At 51.0% G+C, this 17,061-nt stretch overlaps 1 protein-coding gene across 1 annotated transcript in view; it reads left to right on the top strand.

Annotated features, from left to right (window-relative positions):
• The first annotated feature begins 320 nt into the window (after positions 1-320).
• Positions 321-17,061, top strand: part of FHIP2B (FHF complex subunit HOOK interacting protein 2B) — a 36,213-nt gene continuing 19,472 nt past the window's right edge. Inside the window, exons 1-6 of the mRNA XM_040414846.1 lie at positions 321-537; positions 8,068-8,146; positions 11,056-11,264; positions 11,689-11,793; positions 14,201-14,323; positions 14,408-14,527. Coding sequence (XP_040270780.1) covers positions 493-537; positions 8,068-8,146; positions 11,056-11,264; positions 11,689-11,793; positions 14,201-14,323; positions 14,408-14,527 — 681 coding nt within the window. The 5' untranslated portion in view covers positions 321-492. The remainder of the gene's footprint in view (positions 538-8,067; positions 8,147-11,055; positions 11,265-11,688; positions 11,794-14,200; positions 14,324-14,407; positions 14,528-17,061) is intronic.

Genomic DNA, 17,061 nt, shown 5'->3' with positions numbered 1-17,061 from the left:
GGCGCGGCTTTTTTCCCCCCGGTCCGTTATTTTACGCTGCGGATTGAGAGATCTGACACATTTCCGCCGTCCCCTCAGAGGACAGACGCATGAGATGTAAAACACTTTGCACGGTGGATTCTGAGGCCATTAGCATAGACCTGCGTGCACACAGTGCGGCTGCAACACGATTTTCCGAAATTTTGCAAAAACATTTTTTTTTTTAGCTGCAGCAACTTTGCGGTTCTTATACGGTACGACGTGACTGCAGGCTCCTCCGGGCACCCAGCTTTCCCGGGCACAGAGGAGACCTCACAGGCTCGCGCACGGCCCTGCGCCACGGTGGGCGGAGCGGGAGAGGGTGGGACGGGGCACTATTCAGGAAATACCGGAGACTGGGCCTGACACCGGGAGCAATGACTCCATGGCCCGCCGTGCTTACACTGAGGGTTAGGTGGGAAACATGGCGGACAGGCCGTGAATGACACGACGACAGGTGAGGCAGACGGGACAATGTGGAGCCGCCTCGGAGCCCTCCTGCAGCAGGCCGTGGAGACGGTAAGTGCCCGCCGGTAGCCATAGGGCCGAACACCGAGGCCATGTGACGTCACACCTCCGGTGCCGTCCGGTAACAGCGGGTCACGTGACGTCAGCCAGCGCGCGGCTCTGCTACGTGTCAGCCGTAAGCGGGCCATGGGGCGAACTAAAACTCCCAGCGCTGAGTGCATGGTGGGAGTTGTAGTTTTGTAAGTCGTAAAGACCCACAGGTTGGGGAACTGCTGGTGTAGAAAGTGCCCATAACCAGTGTCAGAGAGCGTGTCCTGATAAACAGTGCCAGCCAGGGAGCGTGTCCTGATAAACAGTGCCAGCCAGGGAGCGTGTCCTGATAAACAGTGCCAGCCAGGGAGCGTGTCCTGATAAACAGTGCCAGCCAGGGAGCGTGTCCTGATAAACAGTGCCAGCCAGGGAGCGTGTCCTCATAAACAGTGCCAGCCAGGGAGCGTGTCCTCATAAACAGTGCCAGCCAGGGAGCGTGTCCTCATAAACAGTGCCAGCCAGGGAGCGTGTCCTGATAAACAGTGTCAGCCAGGGAGCGTGTCCTCATAAACAGTGCCAGCCAGGGAGCTTGTCCTGATAAACAGTGCCAGCCAGGAAGCGTGTCCTGATAAACAGTGCCAGCCAGAAAACGTGTTTTCATAAACAGTGCCAGGGAGCGTGCCCTCATAAACAGTGCCAGCCAGGGAGCGTGCCCTGATAAACAGTGCCAGCCAGGGAGCGTGTCCTGATAAACAGTGCCAGCCAGTGAGCGTGTCCTGATAAACGGTGTCAGCCAGGGAGCGTGTCCTGATAAACAGTGTCAGCCAGGGAGCGTGTCCTGATAAACAGTGTCAGCCAAGGAGCGTGTCCTGATAAACAGTGCCAGAGAGCGTGCCCTCATAAACAGTTACAGCCAGGGAGGGTGTCCTCATAAACAGTGCCAGCCAGGGAGGGTGTCCTCATAAACAGTGCCAGCCAGGGAGCGTGTCCTCATAAACAGTGGCAGCCAGGGAGCGTGTCCTCATAAACAGTGCCAGCCAGGGAGCGTGTCCTCATAAACAGTGCCAGCCAGGGAGCGACACGTGTCCTCATAAACAGTGCCAGCCAGGGAGCGTGTCCTCATAAACAGTGCCAGCCAGGGAGCGTGTCCTGATAAACAGTGTCAGCCAGGGAGCGTGTCCTCATAAACAGTGCCAGCCAGGGAGCTTGTCCTGATAAACAGTGCCAGCCAGGAAGCGTGTCCTGATAAACAGTGCCAGCCAGAAAACGTGTTTTCATAAACAGTGCCAGGGAGCGTGCCCTCATAAACAGTGCCAGCCAGGGAGCGTGCCCTGATAAACAGTGCCAGCCAGGGAGCGTGTCCTGATAAACAGTGCCAGCCAGTGAGCGTGTCCTGATAAACGGTGTCAGCCAGGGAGCGTGTCCTGATAAACAGTGTCAGCCAGGGAGCGTGTCCTGATAAACAGTGTCAGCCAAGGAGCGTGTCCTGATAAACAGTGCCAGAGAGCGTGCCCTCATAAACAGTTACAGCCAGGGAGGGTGTCCTCATAAACAGTGCCAGCCAGGGAGGGTGTCCTCATAAACAGTGCCAGCCAGGGAGCGTGTCCTCATAAACAGTGCCAGCCAGGGAGCGTGTCCTCATAAACAGTGCCAGCCAGGGAGCGACACGTGTCCTCATAAACAGTGCCAGCCAGGGAGCGTGTCCTCATAAACAGTGCCAGCCAGGGAGCGTGTCCTCATAAACAGTGCCAGCCAGGGAGCGTGTCCTCATAAACAGTGCCAGCCAGGGAGCGTGTCCTGATAAACAGTGTCAGCCAGGGAGCGTGTCCTCATAAACAGTGCCAGCCAGGGAGCGTGTCCTCATAAACAGTGCCAGCCAGGGAGCGTGTCCTGATAAACAGTGTCAGCCAGGGAGCGTGTCCTGATAAACAGTGTCAGCCAAGGAGCGTGTCCTGATAAACAGTGTCAGCCAAGGAGCGTGTCCTGATAAACAGTGCCAGAGAGCGTGCCCTCATAAACAGTTACAGCCAGGGAGGGTGTCCTCATAAACAGTGCCAGCTAGTGAGTGTGTCCTCATCAACAGTGCCAGGGAGCGTGTCCTGATAAACAGTGCCAGCCAGAGAGCGTGTCCTGATAAACAGTGCCAGCCAGGGAGCGTGTCCTCATAAACAGTGCCAGCCAGGGAGCGTGTCCTCATAAACAGTGCCAGCCAGGGAGCGTGTCCTCATAAACAGTGCCAGCCAGGGAGTGTGTCCTGATAAACAGTGTCAGCCAGGGAGCGTGTCCTCATAAACAGTGCCAGCCAGGGAGCGTGTCCTCATAAACAGTGCCAGCCAGGGAGCGTGTCCTCATAAACAGTGCCAGCCAGGGAGCGTGTCCTGATAAACAGTGCCAGCCAGGGAGCGTGCCCTCATAAACAGTGCCAGCCAGGGAGTTTCTCCTCATAAACAGTGCCAGCTAGTGAGTGTGTCCTCATCAACAGTGCCAGGGAGCGTGTCCTGATAAACAGTGCCAGCCAGGGAGCGTGTCCTCATAAACAGTGCCAGCCAGGGAGCGTGTCCTCATAAACAGTGCCAGCCAGGGAGCGTGTCCTCATAAACAGTGTCAGCCAGGGAGCGTGTCCTGATAAACAGTGTCAGCCAAGGAGCGTGTCCTGATAAACAGTGTCAGCCAAGGAGCGTGTCCTGATAAACAGTGCCAGAGAGCGTGCCCTCATAAACAGTTACAGCCAGGGAGGGTGTCCTCATAAACAGTGCCAGCTAGTGAGTGTGTCCTCATCAACAGTGCCAGGGAGCGTGTCCTGATAAACAGTGCCAGCCAGAGAGCGTGTCCTGATAAACAGTGCCAGCCAGGGAGCGTGTCCTGATAAACAGTGCCAGCCAGGGAGCGTGTCCTCATAAACAGTGCCAGCCAGGGAGCGTGTCCTCATAAACAGTGCCAGCCAGGGAGCGTGTCCTCATAAACAGTGTCAGCCAGGGAGCGTGTCCTGATAAACAGTGTCAGCCAAGGAGCGTGTCCTGATAAACAGTGTCAGCCAAGGAGCGTGTCCTGATAAACAGTGCCAGAGAGCGTGCCCTCATAAACAGTTACAGCCAGGGAGGGTGTCCTCATAAACAGTGCCAGCTAGTGAGTGTGTCCTCATCAACAGTGCCAGGGAGCGTGTCCTGATAAACAGTGCCAGCCAGAGAGCGTGTCCTGATAAACAGTGCCAGCCAGGGAGCGTGTCCTGATAAACAGTGTCAGCCAGGGAGCGTGTCCTGATAAACAGTGTCAGCCAGGGAGTGTGTCCTGATAAACAGTGTCAGCCAAGGAGCGTGTCCTGATAAACAGTGCCAGAGAGCGTGCCCTCATAAACAGTTACAGCCAGGGAGGGTGTCCTCATAAACAGTGCCAGCCAGGGAGGGTGTCCTCATAAACAGTGCCAGCCAGGGAGCGTGTCCTCATAAACAGTGCCAGCCAGGGAGCGTGTCCTCATAAACAGTGCCAGCCAGGGAGCGTGTCCTCATAAACAGTGCCAGCCAGGGAGCGTGTCCTCATAAACAGTGCCAGCCAGGGAGCGTGTCCTCATAAACAGTGCCAGCCAGGGAGCGTGTCCTCATAAACAGTGCCAGCCAGGGAGCGTGTCCTCATAAACAGTGCCAGCCAGGGAGCGTGTCCTCATAAACAGTGCCAGCCAGGGAGCGTGTCCTCATAAACAGTGCCAGCCAGGGAGCGTGTCCTCATAAACAGTGCCAGCCAGGGAGCGTGTCCTGATAAACAGTGCCAGCCAGGGAGCGTGTCCTGATAAACAGTGCCAGCCAGGGAGCGTGTCCTGATAAACAGTGCCAGCCAGGGAGCGTGCCCTGATAAACAGTGCCAGCCAGGGAGCGTGCCCTGATAAACAGTGCCAGCCAGGGAGCGTGCCCTGATAAACAGTGCCAGCCAGGGAGCGTGCCCTGATAAACAGTGCCAGCCAGGGAGCGTGCCCTGATAAACAGTGCCAGCCAGGGAGCGTGCCCTGATAAACAGTGCCAGCCAGGGAGCGTGTCCTGATAAACAGTGTCAGCCAGGGAGTGTGTCCTGATAAACAGTGCCAGAGAGCGTGCCCTCATAAACAGTTACAGCCAGGGAGCGTGTCCTGATAAACAGTGCCAGCCAGGAAGCGTGTCCTGATAAACAGTGCCAGCCAGGGAGCGTGTCCTGATAAACAGTGCCAGCCAGGGAGCGTGTCCTGATAAACAGTGCCAGCCAGGAAGCGTGTCCTGATAAACAGTGCCAGCCAGAAAACGTGTTTTCATAAACAGTGCCAGGGAGCGTGCCCTGATAAACAGTGCCAGCCAGGGAGCGTGCCCTGATAAACAGTGCCAGCCAGGGAGCGTGTCCTGATAAACAGTGCCAGCCAGGGAGCGTGTCCTGATAAACAGTGCCAGCCAGGGAGCGTGTCCTGATAAACAGTGCCAGCTAGAGAGTGTGTCCTCATAAACAGTGCCAGGGAGCGTGTCCTGATAAACAGTGCCAGCCAGAGAGCGTGTCCTGATAAACAGTGTCAGCCAGGGAGCGTGTCCTGATAAACAGTGCAAGGGAGCGTGTCCTGATAAACAGTGGAAGGGAGCGTGTCCTGATAAACAGTGCCAGCCAGGGAGCGTGTCCTGATAAACAGTGTCAGCCAGGGAGCGTGTCCTGATAAACAGTGTCAGCCAGGGAGCGTGTCCTGATAAACAGTGTCAGCCAGGGAGCGTGTCCTGATAAACAGTGTCAGCCAGGGAGCGTGTCCTGATAAACAGTGTCAGCCAAGGAGCGTGTCCTGATAAACAGTGCCAGCCAGAGAGCGTGTCCTGATAAACAGTGTCAGCCAGGGAGCGTGTCCTGATAAACAGTGTCAGCCAGGGAGCGTGTCCTGATAAACAGTGTCAGCCAGGGAGCGTGTCCTGATAAACAGTGTCAGCCAGGGAGAGCGTCCTCATAAACAGTGTCAGCCAGGGAGCGTGTCCTGATAAACAGTGCCAGCCAGGGAGCGTGTCCTGATAAACAGTGCCAGCCAGGGAGCGTGTCCTGATAAACAGTGCCAGCCAGGGAGCGTGTCCTGATAAACAGTGCCAGACAGGGAGCGTGTCCTGATAAACAGTGCCAGCCAGGGAGCGTGTCCTGATAAACAGTGCAAGGGAGCGTGTCCTGATAAACAGTGCCAGCCAGAAAACGTGTTTTCATAAACAGTGCCAGGGAGCGTGCCCTCATAAACAGTGCCAGCCAGGGAGCGTGCCCTGATAAACAGTGCCAGCCAGGGAGCGTGTCCTGATAAACAGTGCCAGCCAGGGAGCGTGTCCTGATAAACAGTGCCAGCCAGGGAGCGTGTCCTGATAAACAGTGCCAGCTAGAGAGTGTGTCCTCATAAACAGTGCCAGGGAGCGTGTCCTGATAAACAGTGCCAGCCAGAGAGCGTGTCCTGATAAACAGTGTCAGCCAAGGAGCGTGTCCTGATAAACAGTGCAAGGGAGCGTGTCCTGATAAACAGTGTAAGGGAGCGTGTCCTGATAAACAGTGCCAGCCAGGGAGCGTGCCCTGATAAACAGTGCCAGCCAGGGAGCGTGCCCTGATAAACAGTGCCAGCCAGGGAGCGTGCCCTGATAAACAGTGCCAGCCAGGGAGCGTGCCCTGATAAACAGTGCCAGCCAGGGAGCGTGCCCTGATAAACAGTGCCAGCCAGGGAGCGTGCCCTGATAAACAGTGCCAGCCAGGGAGCGTGCCCTGATAAACAGTGCCAGCCAGGGAGCGTGCCCTGATAAACAGTGCCAGCCAGGGAGCGTGCCCTCATAAACAGTGCCGGACAGGAAGCGTGCCCTCATAAACAGTGCCAGGGAGCGTGCCCTGATAAACAGTGCCAGCCAGGGAGCGTGCCCTGATAAACAGTGCCAGCCAGGGAGCGTGCCCTGATAAACAGTGCCAGCCAGGGAGCGTGCCCTGATAAACAGTGCCAGCCAGGGAGCGTGCCCTGATAAACAGTGCCAGCCAGGGAGCGTGTCCTGATAAACACTGCCAGCCAGGGAGCGTGTCCTCATAAACAGTGCCAGCCAGGGAGCGTGCCCTGATAAACAGTGCCAGCCAGGGAGCGTGCCCTGATAAACAGTGCCAGCCAGGGAGCGTGTCCTGATAAACAGTGCCAGCCAGGGAGCGTGTCCTGATAAACAGTGCCAGCCAGGGAGCGTGTCCTCATAAACAGTGCCAGCCAGGGAGCGTGCCCTGATAAACAGTGCCAGCCAGGGAGCGTGCCCTGATAAACAGTGCCAGCCAGGGAGCGTGCCCTGATAAACAGTGCCAGCCAGGGAGCGTGTCCTGATAAACACTGCCAGCCAGGGAGCGTGTCCTCATAAACAGTGCCAGCCAGGGAGCGTGCCCTCATAAACAGTGCCAGCCAGGAAGTTTCTCCTCATAAATAGTGCCAGGGAGCGTGTCCTCATAAACAGTGCCAGGGAGCGTGTCCTGATAAACAGTGTCAGCCAGGGAGCGTGTCCTGATAAACAGTGTCAGCCAGGGAGCGTGTCCTGATAAACAGTGTCAGCCAGGGAGCGTGTCCTGATAAACAGTGTCAGCCAGGGAGCGTGTCCTGATAAACAGTGTCAGCCAGGGAGCGTGTCCTGATAAACAGTGCTAGCCAGGGAGTGTGTCCTGATAAACAGTGCCAGCCAGGGAGTGTGTCCTCATAAACAGTGCCAGCCAGAAAACGTGTTTTCATAAACAGTGCCAGGGAGCGTGCCCTCATAAACAGTGCCAGCCAGGGAGCGTGCCCTGATAAACAGTGCCAGCCAGGGAGCGTGTCCTGACAAACAGTGCCAGCCAGGGAGCGTGTCCTGACAAACAGTGCCAGCCAGGGAGCGTGTCCTGATAAACAGTGCCAGAGAGCGTGCCCTCATAAACAGTGCCAGCCAGGGAGCGTGCCCTGATAAACAGTGCCAGCCAGGGAGCGTGTCCTAATAAACAGTGCCAGCCAGGGAGCGTGTCCTGATAAACAGTGCCAGCCAGGGAGCGTGTCCTGATAAACAGTGCCAGCCAGGGAGCGTGTCCTGATAAACAGTGCCAGCCAGGGAGCGTGTCCTGATAAACAGTGCCAGCCAGGGAGCGTGTCCTGATAAACAGTGCCAGCCAGGGAGCGTGTCCTCGTCTAGAATATCTCAGTAAGGGCTTGTTCACATGTGCGTTTGTAGTCTGTCATAGATTTAGTCATAGAGACTGGACAAAAATCCGGTAGGGAAGCGCCCCCCCTTTCCATCCCCCTGAACGGACGCCAAACGTTCCGCACTATAGCGGTGGAGTCTGTTCAGCTCCGCTGGGGTCAGGTATGGCATATCTATGCAAAAAAGGCATCAGAGGTGGAGTGTGGATCCCTAGCAGTGAGAGTCCATCTGATTGAAGGTCCATAGATCCCACCATGTGAGGTCACAGCCTCTGTCCATATGGAGGGGCAGCTCTTCATTTTGGTATCAGACCCCCCCTCCCACATACCATCACATATGCCGTTATCCTGGTGCATCACATATGTCAGTCCCATGCAGTGAATGTGCATGTGTCTTCTTCCAGCGGGAGCCGACTCAGGACCTTCTGCAATCATTCATCCAGCACTGGAGAGGGGTGACCCAGTACTACCTGGAGACAACCGGTAAGTGAGCTGACGCCCTAATCACCCGCCTTAGACCCTTTTCACACTGCATTATCGGGTTCTGGTAATCGTGCACGGCAGCCGCATCCAAAAATGTCTGAACTCTTACCGGGTGGTATAGTGTGTGGCAGTATTATATACAGGGGGTATATTGTGTGGCAGTATTATATACAGGGGGTATATTGTGTGGCAGTATTATATACAGGGGTACAGTGTGTGGCAGTATTATATACAGGGGGTATAGTGTGTGGCAGTATTATATACAGGGGGTATAGTGTGTGGCAGTATTATATACAGGGGTACAGTGTGTGGCAGTATTATATACAGGGGGTATAGTGTGTGGCAGTATTATATACAGGGGGTATATTGTGTGGCAGTATTATATACAGGGGGTATATTGTGTGGCAGTATTATATACAGGAGGTCCAGTGTGTGGCAGTATTATATACAGGGGGTACAGTGTGTGGCAGTATTATATACAGGGGGTACAGTGTGTGGCAGTATTATATACAGGGGGTACAGTGTGTGGCAGTATTATATACAGGGGGTATAGTGTGTGGCAGTATTATATACAGGGGGTACAGTGTGTGGCAGTATTATATACAGGGGGTACAGTGTGTGGCAGTATTATATACAGGGGGTACAGTGTGTGGCAGTATTATATACAGGGGTACAGTGTGTGGCAGTATTATATACAGGGGTACAGTGTGTGGCAGTATTATATACAGGGTACAGTGTGTGGCAGTATTATATACAGGGGTACAGTGTGTGGCAGTATTATATACAGGGGTACAGTGTGTGGCAGTATTATATACAGGGGTACAGTGTGTGGCAGTATTATATACAGGGGGTACAGTGTGTGGCAGTATTATATACAGGGGGTATAGTGTGTGGCAGTATTATATACAGGGGGTATAGTGTGTGGCAGTATTATATACAGGGGGTACAGTGTGTGGCAGTATTATATACAGGGGGTATAGTGTGTGGCAGTATTATATACACGGGGTATAGTGTGTGGCAGTATTATATACAGGGGGTATAGTGTGTGGCAGTATTATATACAGGGGGTATAGTGTGTGGCAGTATTATATACAGGGGGTATAGTGTGTGGCAGTATTATATACAGGGGGTATAGTGTGTGGCAGTATTATATACAGGGGGTATAGTGTGTGGCAGTATTATATACAGGGGGTATAGTGTGTTGGCTCAGGATGCGTTCAGTGAAACTCGCACCATTTTGCAAGCAAGTTCAGTCAGTTTTGTCTGCGATTGCGTTCAGTTGTTCATTTTTTTTCCGCGCGAGTCCAATGCATTTTGATGCGTTTTTCACGCGTGTGATAAAAAAATGAAGGTTTACAAACAACATCTCCTAGCAATCATCAGTGAAAAACGCATCGCACCCAGACTGCATCCAGGTTACATCCGGATACAATGCGATTTTCACTGAAGCCCCGTTCTTCTATTGGGCCTGTGTTGCATGAAAAACGCAGAATATAGAACATGCTGCGATTTTCACGCAACGCAGAACTGATGCATTAAATAAAACACTCATGTACACAGACCCCTTGAAATGAATGGGTCCGGATTCAGTGCGGGTGCTATGCGTTCACGTCACGCATTGCACCCACGCGGAAAAATTGCTCGTGTGAAAGGGGCCTTAGATTTTATGTTTTTCCTCGGGGATTCGCAGATGCTGGAATAAAAAAGAAGACATGTCAGGACTAAGGGAAAACAGATTAATGTTACATAGTTAATACAGTTGAAAAAAGACATAAGTCCATCAAGTTCAACCAAGGGATAGGTGGGGAAGCGAATCCCAGAAAGAAAAGAGACTCAGATTTCTACACGTTTTCTTAAGCATTAAAGGGAACCTGTCACCGGGATTTTGTGTATAGAGCTGAGGACATGGGTTGCTAGATGGCCGCTAGCACATCCGCAATACCCAGTCCCCATAGCTCTGTGTGCTTTTATTATGTAAAAAAAACGATTTGATACATATGCAAATGAACCTGAGATGAGTCCTGTCCCTGAGATGAGTCACGGACTGGACTCATCTCAGGTTAATTTGCATAGGTATCAAATCATTTTTTTTACACCATAAAAGCACACAGAGCTATGGGGACTGGGTATTGCGGATGTGCTAGCGGCTATCTAGCAACCCATGTCCTCAGCTCTATACACAAAATCCCGGTGACAGGTTCCCTTTAATGCTTATGAAAACGTGTAGAAATCTGAGTCTCTTTTCTTTCTGGGATTCGCTTCCCCACCTATCCCTTGGTTGAACCTGATGGACTTATGTCTTTTTTCAACTGTATTAACTATGTAACATTAATCTGTTTTCCCTTAGTCCTGACAGCAGCACAAGCTTCCCTCCCGAAGTACGTTACTTCTTTATAATAAACACATGGTAGGAGGGGCTAGCTATCCTTGTATAGGCTCAGGGGTCTCTAATTAGTAATTAATTTGATTAAATAAAAAATTCCATCTGTCCTACTAGTCCATACCCAATTATTGTGCTGCTGTTAGGACTAAAGGAAAACAGATTAACGTTAGAAATCAACAATTATTGTGTGCAGTGGATGCAGTAGCAGGGGAAAGTGGCTGATTTTCTAGACCAGGGATGCTCAACCTGCGGCCCTCCGGCTGTTGTAAAACTACAACTCCCACCATGCCCTTCTGTAGGATGATATCTGTAGGCTGTCAGGGAATGATGGGAGTTGTAGTTTTGCAACAGCTGGAGGGCCGCAGGTTGAGCATGCCTGTTCTATTTTTTTTTTTTTTGTTACTTCACCCACCCAAAAAATGGAATAAAAAGTGATTAAAAAGTCAACTAGCCCTCAGACAGTATCCAGTCTGAAGGTGAACATGTTCATGGAAGTCATCATCACATCACTTCTCTTTCTCTGCAGACGAGTCCTGTCCGGCCCGTAACACGGACATCCCATGGCAGCTCCGTCAGCTTCTGGACATCCTTGTGTACGAGGAAAACGAATGTGGGACCAGAGGAGACCCAGAGGATGGAAATATCAGCGGACCTGCCGACAACACTGGACCCTGCATGGAGTACCTACTGCAGCACAAGATACTAGAAACACTCTGCACCCTGGCTAAAGCTGAGGTAGGTAGACATAACGGTGTCAGGTGCTCTGAGGAGGTCACGGCGCAGCCATATGTCGCCCATAGGCTTCCTTGTTAAAAGACATAAACCACACAATAGACAGGGGGATACCTCGTAGTCGATTTAAAAAAGATATACCAACGTTTACTGGTCCAGGGGAGGCCAAAAGGAGGCCCCTCTTGGCCTCCATCTGGGGCCTAGGGATACATTTAAAGGGGTTTCTCAGGATTTTAAAAAAATATGGCTAGGAGTGGGTAAAGTTATAACTAATATTCACCGTTCAGCCACACCTGTCACCTCAGAGGGCAGGTAAGGCAGTGAGAAGAGAGGACGCTGTAGTCGGGCGTATCTGGGGCACATGAGGATGTTTTCTGCATTTTACCATCCTGTCTCATTCGTGACGCTATCCTCTTCTTACCCGCAGTACCCACCTGGGATGAGACAGCAAGTCCTGGTGTTCTTCAGTCGCCTCCTGACCAAGGTGCAGCGCCCCCTGCTGCACTACATCAACGTCCACCGGCCCGTACAAGTACGACGTGTTCCCCCTCGTCTTATTTACTGAAACTGTGTGTTCTGTATGAAAAAGGTTCTTCAGCTGGAGTGTGGCCTCCGGGTTCAGTCTATTAACCCCTTAATACATGGACAATGGGGACATATTGCTAGGATATGCCCCCATTGTCTTATAGGTGGGGGTCCCACCACTGGAACCCGCACCTATATCGAGAATGTAGCCCCGCAAGGTGGTGGCTGGCGGCCCCCACTGCCATTTTCGCCTGCCCTTTAGAAAATGAATTGAGGGCAGCTGCGCATGCGCAGTGCACCCTCCTTCACTTGCGGGGCTCCGTTCTCGATATAGGTGCGTGGCATTTTTGCATTTAATGGTTAAGCAGCTATAACTTTTTAAAAGTGTTTTTTGAATTATTATTTTTTTGCATGAAAGAATTCATTCATTACTTTCAGCAGGAATAATGGAGGAACGGCACAGAGTCATAAGAATAGAAGCTCCAGAATAGTTATTACATGGGGATGCAAGTAGTGGCTAAGGCTACTTTCACACTGCCGTTTTGGCTTTCCATTTGTGAGATCCACTCAGGGCTCTCACAAGCGGTCCAAAAACTGATCAGTTTTGCCCTAATGCTTTCTGAATGGATAATGATCCGCTCAGAATGCATCAGTTTGTCTCCGTTCCGCCTCCATTCCGCTCTGGAGGCGGACACCAAAACACTGCTTGCAGAGGAGGCAAACGGATCCGTCCTGGCACACAATGTAAGTCAATGGGGACGGATCAGTTTTCACAATCTGGCACAATAGAAAACGGATTCGTCCTCCATTGACTTTCAATGGTGTTCAAGACGGATCCGTCTTGGCTATGTTAAAGATAATACAAACGGATCCGTTCTGAACGGATGCAGACGGTTGTATTTTCTGAAGGGGTCCGTCCATGACGGATCCGCACAAAACGCGAGTGTGAAAGTAGCCTTATGCAGACATGTTAGGAGAGGGGACGGGTCCTCTTTCAGACTCCCACAGAGAAGATTTTGAAATCTGCAGCATGTCAGTGCTTTGCACGTTTCTTTTGTGTGGATTTCGTCCATTTTCAATGGGAGGATGAGATCTGCAGCAAAACCGCATCAAATTTGGGCCAAAAAGCACAAGTGACTCGTGTGCAGGTACCCTAAGATACATGTCGTATGTAGCACTGAGTACTAGTAAAAGTCAGTGGAGCCAAGTTGCAACCTGACAGTCTCAAGAAATCCATACCTGCTGGATTCACCGCTTTTCGGTTGCTACAAAAAGTCGTACATCCCCCAGAACGGTATCAATGAAATGTACAGATCGCCGCACAAAATGAGCCCTCACACATAACTACAAAAAACTTATAGGGGTCAGAAAATGGCGACGGTATCAAAGCGCAAGAAAAACTATACATATGTGGTATCACTGTATTCGTATTGACCTGGAGAATGAAGAGCACAAATTTTACCACATAGTGAATACTGTAAAAAAAGAAAAAACGTAAAACTGTGGCAGAATTGCGTTTTTATTTATTTTTTCAATTCCACCCCATTTGGAAAAATTTTTACCACTAGATCCTATGCAACATTAAATGGTGGCATTAGAAAGTACAACTTGTCCCGCAAAAATCAAACCCTTATACGGCGATGTGAATGGAAAAATAAAAAAGTTAGGGCTCTGGGAAGACAGGGAGCGAAAAACTAAAACACAAAAACTGAAAATCGCCTCGTCAGGGAACGGATTAATTAATTTCAGCAGGCTGCAATCAGCAACAGCACTGTGAATGCATGTTACTTGATGCAGTAACTGTGTTAGAACTGCATCAAAACTGCGCTGTGTGCCAGCACCCTAAGGCCTCGTCCACATTTCCGTTTTTCACTGACGTGTGCTGTCGGCATTTTCTGCGGACCGCATACGTACCCATTGATTTAAATGTGTCTGTTCACATTTCAGTATTTTTTTTTTTACTGACCGTGGGACATGCGGGGCATGCACTACTTTGATCCGTGATGCGGACTAAGCACGCCCACTGAAGTGTATGGGTTCGTGAAAATCACTGAAACACATCCGTGTTGTGTCCGTTTTTCACTGATAGGAGGACTGATAGGAGATTCGAAATTAAATTTTTAGATGAGCAACGTCAGTGAACTATGGATGACACACGGATGGTAAAAACGGACACATGGATCAACCACGGATACTTCACGGATGAAACACGTACGTGTTTTTTTCACGGATGTGACACTGACACGGAAATGTGGACGAGGCCTTACTGTTGCTAGTTAAAGGCCTAATCGCAGCTGTAGATTGAGCAGACTTGGGAGGTTTGGCCACATCCGGCTGTGCAGCGGCCACTACGAGGGACATTGGATTTGTCACTTGGCCAGATTATTTCCTGCGGTTTCCGTATTCTTTCACAGAAGCTGATCGCCCTGGGTGGAGATACTGTTGGGGTCACAGCACACAAGGAGGAGTTGCAATTCCTGCTTTCTATCTGCAGCCAACTGGAGAAGGAGCCATCACTCCTCTGCCATCTCCTGGAGGTATGGACATGGCCAGGCACACCTGTACAAGCCACCTCTGACCCTGCATTATGTATTGGTGACCCTGGGGTCTTTGTATTACAGAGTGAGAATTTAAGGGGCGCCCTGTCTGCTGCAGGCGAGGAAGAAGAAGCCGTAGGACCTAGCAAGAAGAAACCTAAGCAGTCCTTGTTCAAGGCTGTGCTGAGACTCTGCCTCTGTCAGGTATTATAGTCCCCTCCACAGTCAGAGCTAATATAAGGATCTAGCCCAGGGGTCAACCACCTCCGGCACTCCGATGTTGATGAACTCCAACTCCCAGCATGCACACATAATTGACTCCTATAGAAGTGAATGCAACATGCTGGGAATTGTGGTTTAAAAGCTTGAGTGCCAGAGATTGCTGAGCCCTGAGCTCGCTCCTCATCACCACATGAACATGGTCTTCATTTCACGTTAGTTGTCTCCTATAGTTCTCCAGCTTGGTTTTGTTATGTAGAGGTTCCTCTCACGTGTCTTATTGCCCCTGGTCCAGTTGTCTATTAAAGGGAACCTGTCACCTGTATTTTGGGTATAGAGCTGAGGACATGGGCTGCTAGATGGCCGCTAGCACATCCGCAATATCCAGTCCCCATAGCTCTTTGTGCTTTTATTGTGTCAAAAAAAGATTTTATATATATATATGTAAATGAGGCTACTAATGTTTCCGGAGCCCAGCCACGCCCACTGTGAAGGAGCCCAGCACCGCCCCGCATCCTCCGAATCTCCTCCTTGCTCCCCGACGTCACAAAGCTAGAGCGCCGTAATCTCGCGATGCGTGAGCTAGCGCATGCGCAGTTCGTTCCCTGAGGCTGATGCCAACACAGGGAAGGAACACTATGCCGACACTGCGCATACGCTAGCTCGCGCATCGCGAGATTACGGTGCTCTAGCTTCGTGACGTCGGGGAGCAAGGAGGAGATTCGGAGGATGCGGGGCGGTGCTGGGCTCCTTCACAGTGAGCGTGGCTGGGCTCCGGAAACATTAGTAGCCTCATTTACATATATATATATATATCTATAACATCTTTTTTTGACACCATAAAAGCACACAGAGCTATGGGGACTGGATATTGCGGATGTGCTAGCGGCCATCTAGCAGCCCATGTCTTCAGCTCTATACCCAAAATCCAGGTGACAGGTTCCATTTAATGTCCATGTTGGTACACTCTTTACTGCTTCTCTCTTCTCAAGATTAACATATTGTATTGATAAGGCCAAACAGAAACATGTACTCGGATGCAATCTAGTCGAAATCTTTGTGGTACATGTGCTCCGTTGCTGGCATCCTCCATTGTATGCATTTTTGCTGGGGATTACTGTTAGCAGCGGATCACATGTGCGCGATTTGCTCCCCCATCCATAAATGCGCAACAGCATTTGGGGTTTTGAGCATTTTTCTGCCGTTTGAGACCACTCCATTTAGCCAGTTTGTCTGCACCAAAAGGAAAAGGGCCACCATAAACCTTTCCCTGATCCCCCTTGTAAATGTGAGAGATGAGTGAACGATCGGGAGAGCCAGTCTTGCGCCTTGGCTTCTACTTGGGCTTCCACCACAGCATCCTCCAGGAACCCTCAGTCCAAGGTCTGAAGAGACAGCTAGAGGTTACAGGTGGCAAACAACCTAATGGCCACCCCCCCCCCCCCCCATAGACCTCCAGGAGGGACACCTATGACTCCATTGCACTCTTTTGTGGACAGTGCACACACAGTGAATCATAAAGATGAAATCAGGGTGTGCAAGTGTCATAACCACCCGAACATTCAACCAGATTCCTCACTATCTGCAACAAGCAGAAGTGAAGTGCATGCCAATGTGCCATCCCCAGTGAGTTCAGGCACCGCAGGGTCACCACTCCTGGGACACTACGGCACCTCAGGCTTTCAAACTACCCCACTTCTGGCTTCAATGCAGTGGTCACCCGCAGCATACACCAACCTGCTATGGTGTGTAACTCCATCCTGCACATTTTCCTTTTGGTCTTTGAGCGAATACTAAACTCAGTCTTAACCAAAAGGCCACTAGTTTACCTCGCTCCGTGTATACTTTAGCCAGGGTCGGACTGGGAACTTAAAGGGGTTGTCTCACTTCAGCAAATAGCACTTATTATGCATAGGAAGTTAATACAAGGCACTTACTAATGTATTGTGATTGTCCATATTGCTTCCTCTGCTGGCTGGATTAATTTTTCCATCACATTATACACTGCTCGTTTCCATGGTTACGACCACCCTGCAATGCAGCAGCAGTGGTTATGCTTGCACACTATAGAAAAAAGCACCAGCCTATCTGAGCTCCCACGATCCTGGACACCAGAGAGGCTGGCACGTTTTCCTATGGTGTGGAAGCACGACCACCACTGATGGAATACAGGGTGGTCGTAACCATGGAAATGAACAGTGTATAATGTGATGAAAAAATGAATCCAGCCAGCAAAGGATACAATATGGACAATTGCAATACATTAGTAAGTGTCTTGTATTAAAGGGGTTATCCCATCAAAAGGATCATAGTTTCATTTGTCCACGCTGCGACAATGATCATTTTCCTAAATATAATGTTTAAGCCAATTCCTACCCTTCTCGCTAAAAACCTCCCCCTTTTACCTCATTGTTGTACCGTGTCCTCCCTTAGTTACGGCCACCTCCCGCCGGCCGAATGCAATGGCCGCGCGTGTGCGGCGAACGAAGCCACCTTCCAGTGTGTGGCTGCATTTCTTC

The sequence above is a fragment of the Bufo bufo genome, chromosome 1, assembly GCF_905171765.1.
Source record: "Bufo bufo chromosome 1, aBufBuf1.1, whole genome shotgun sequence".
Lineage (NCBI taxonomy): Eukaryota > Metazoa > Chordata > Amphibia > Anura > Bufonidae > Bufo > Bufo bufo.
The sequence above is the reverse complement of the archived record's forward strand: the minus strand, read 5'-3'. Positions and strand labels throughout refer to the sequence as shown.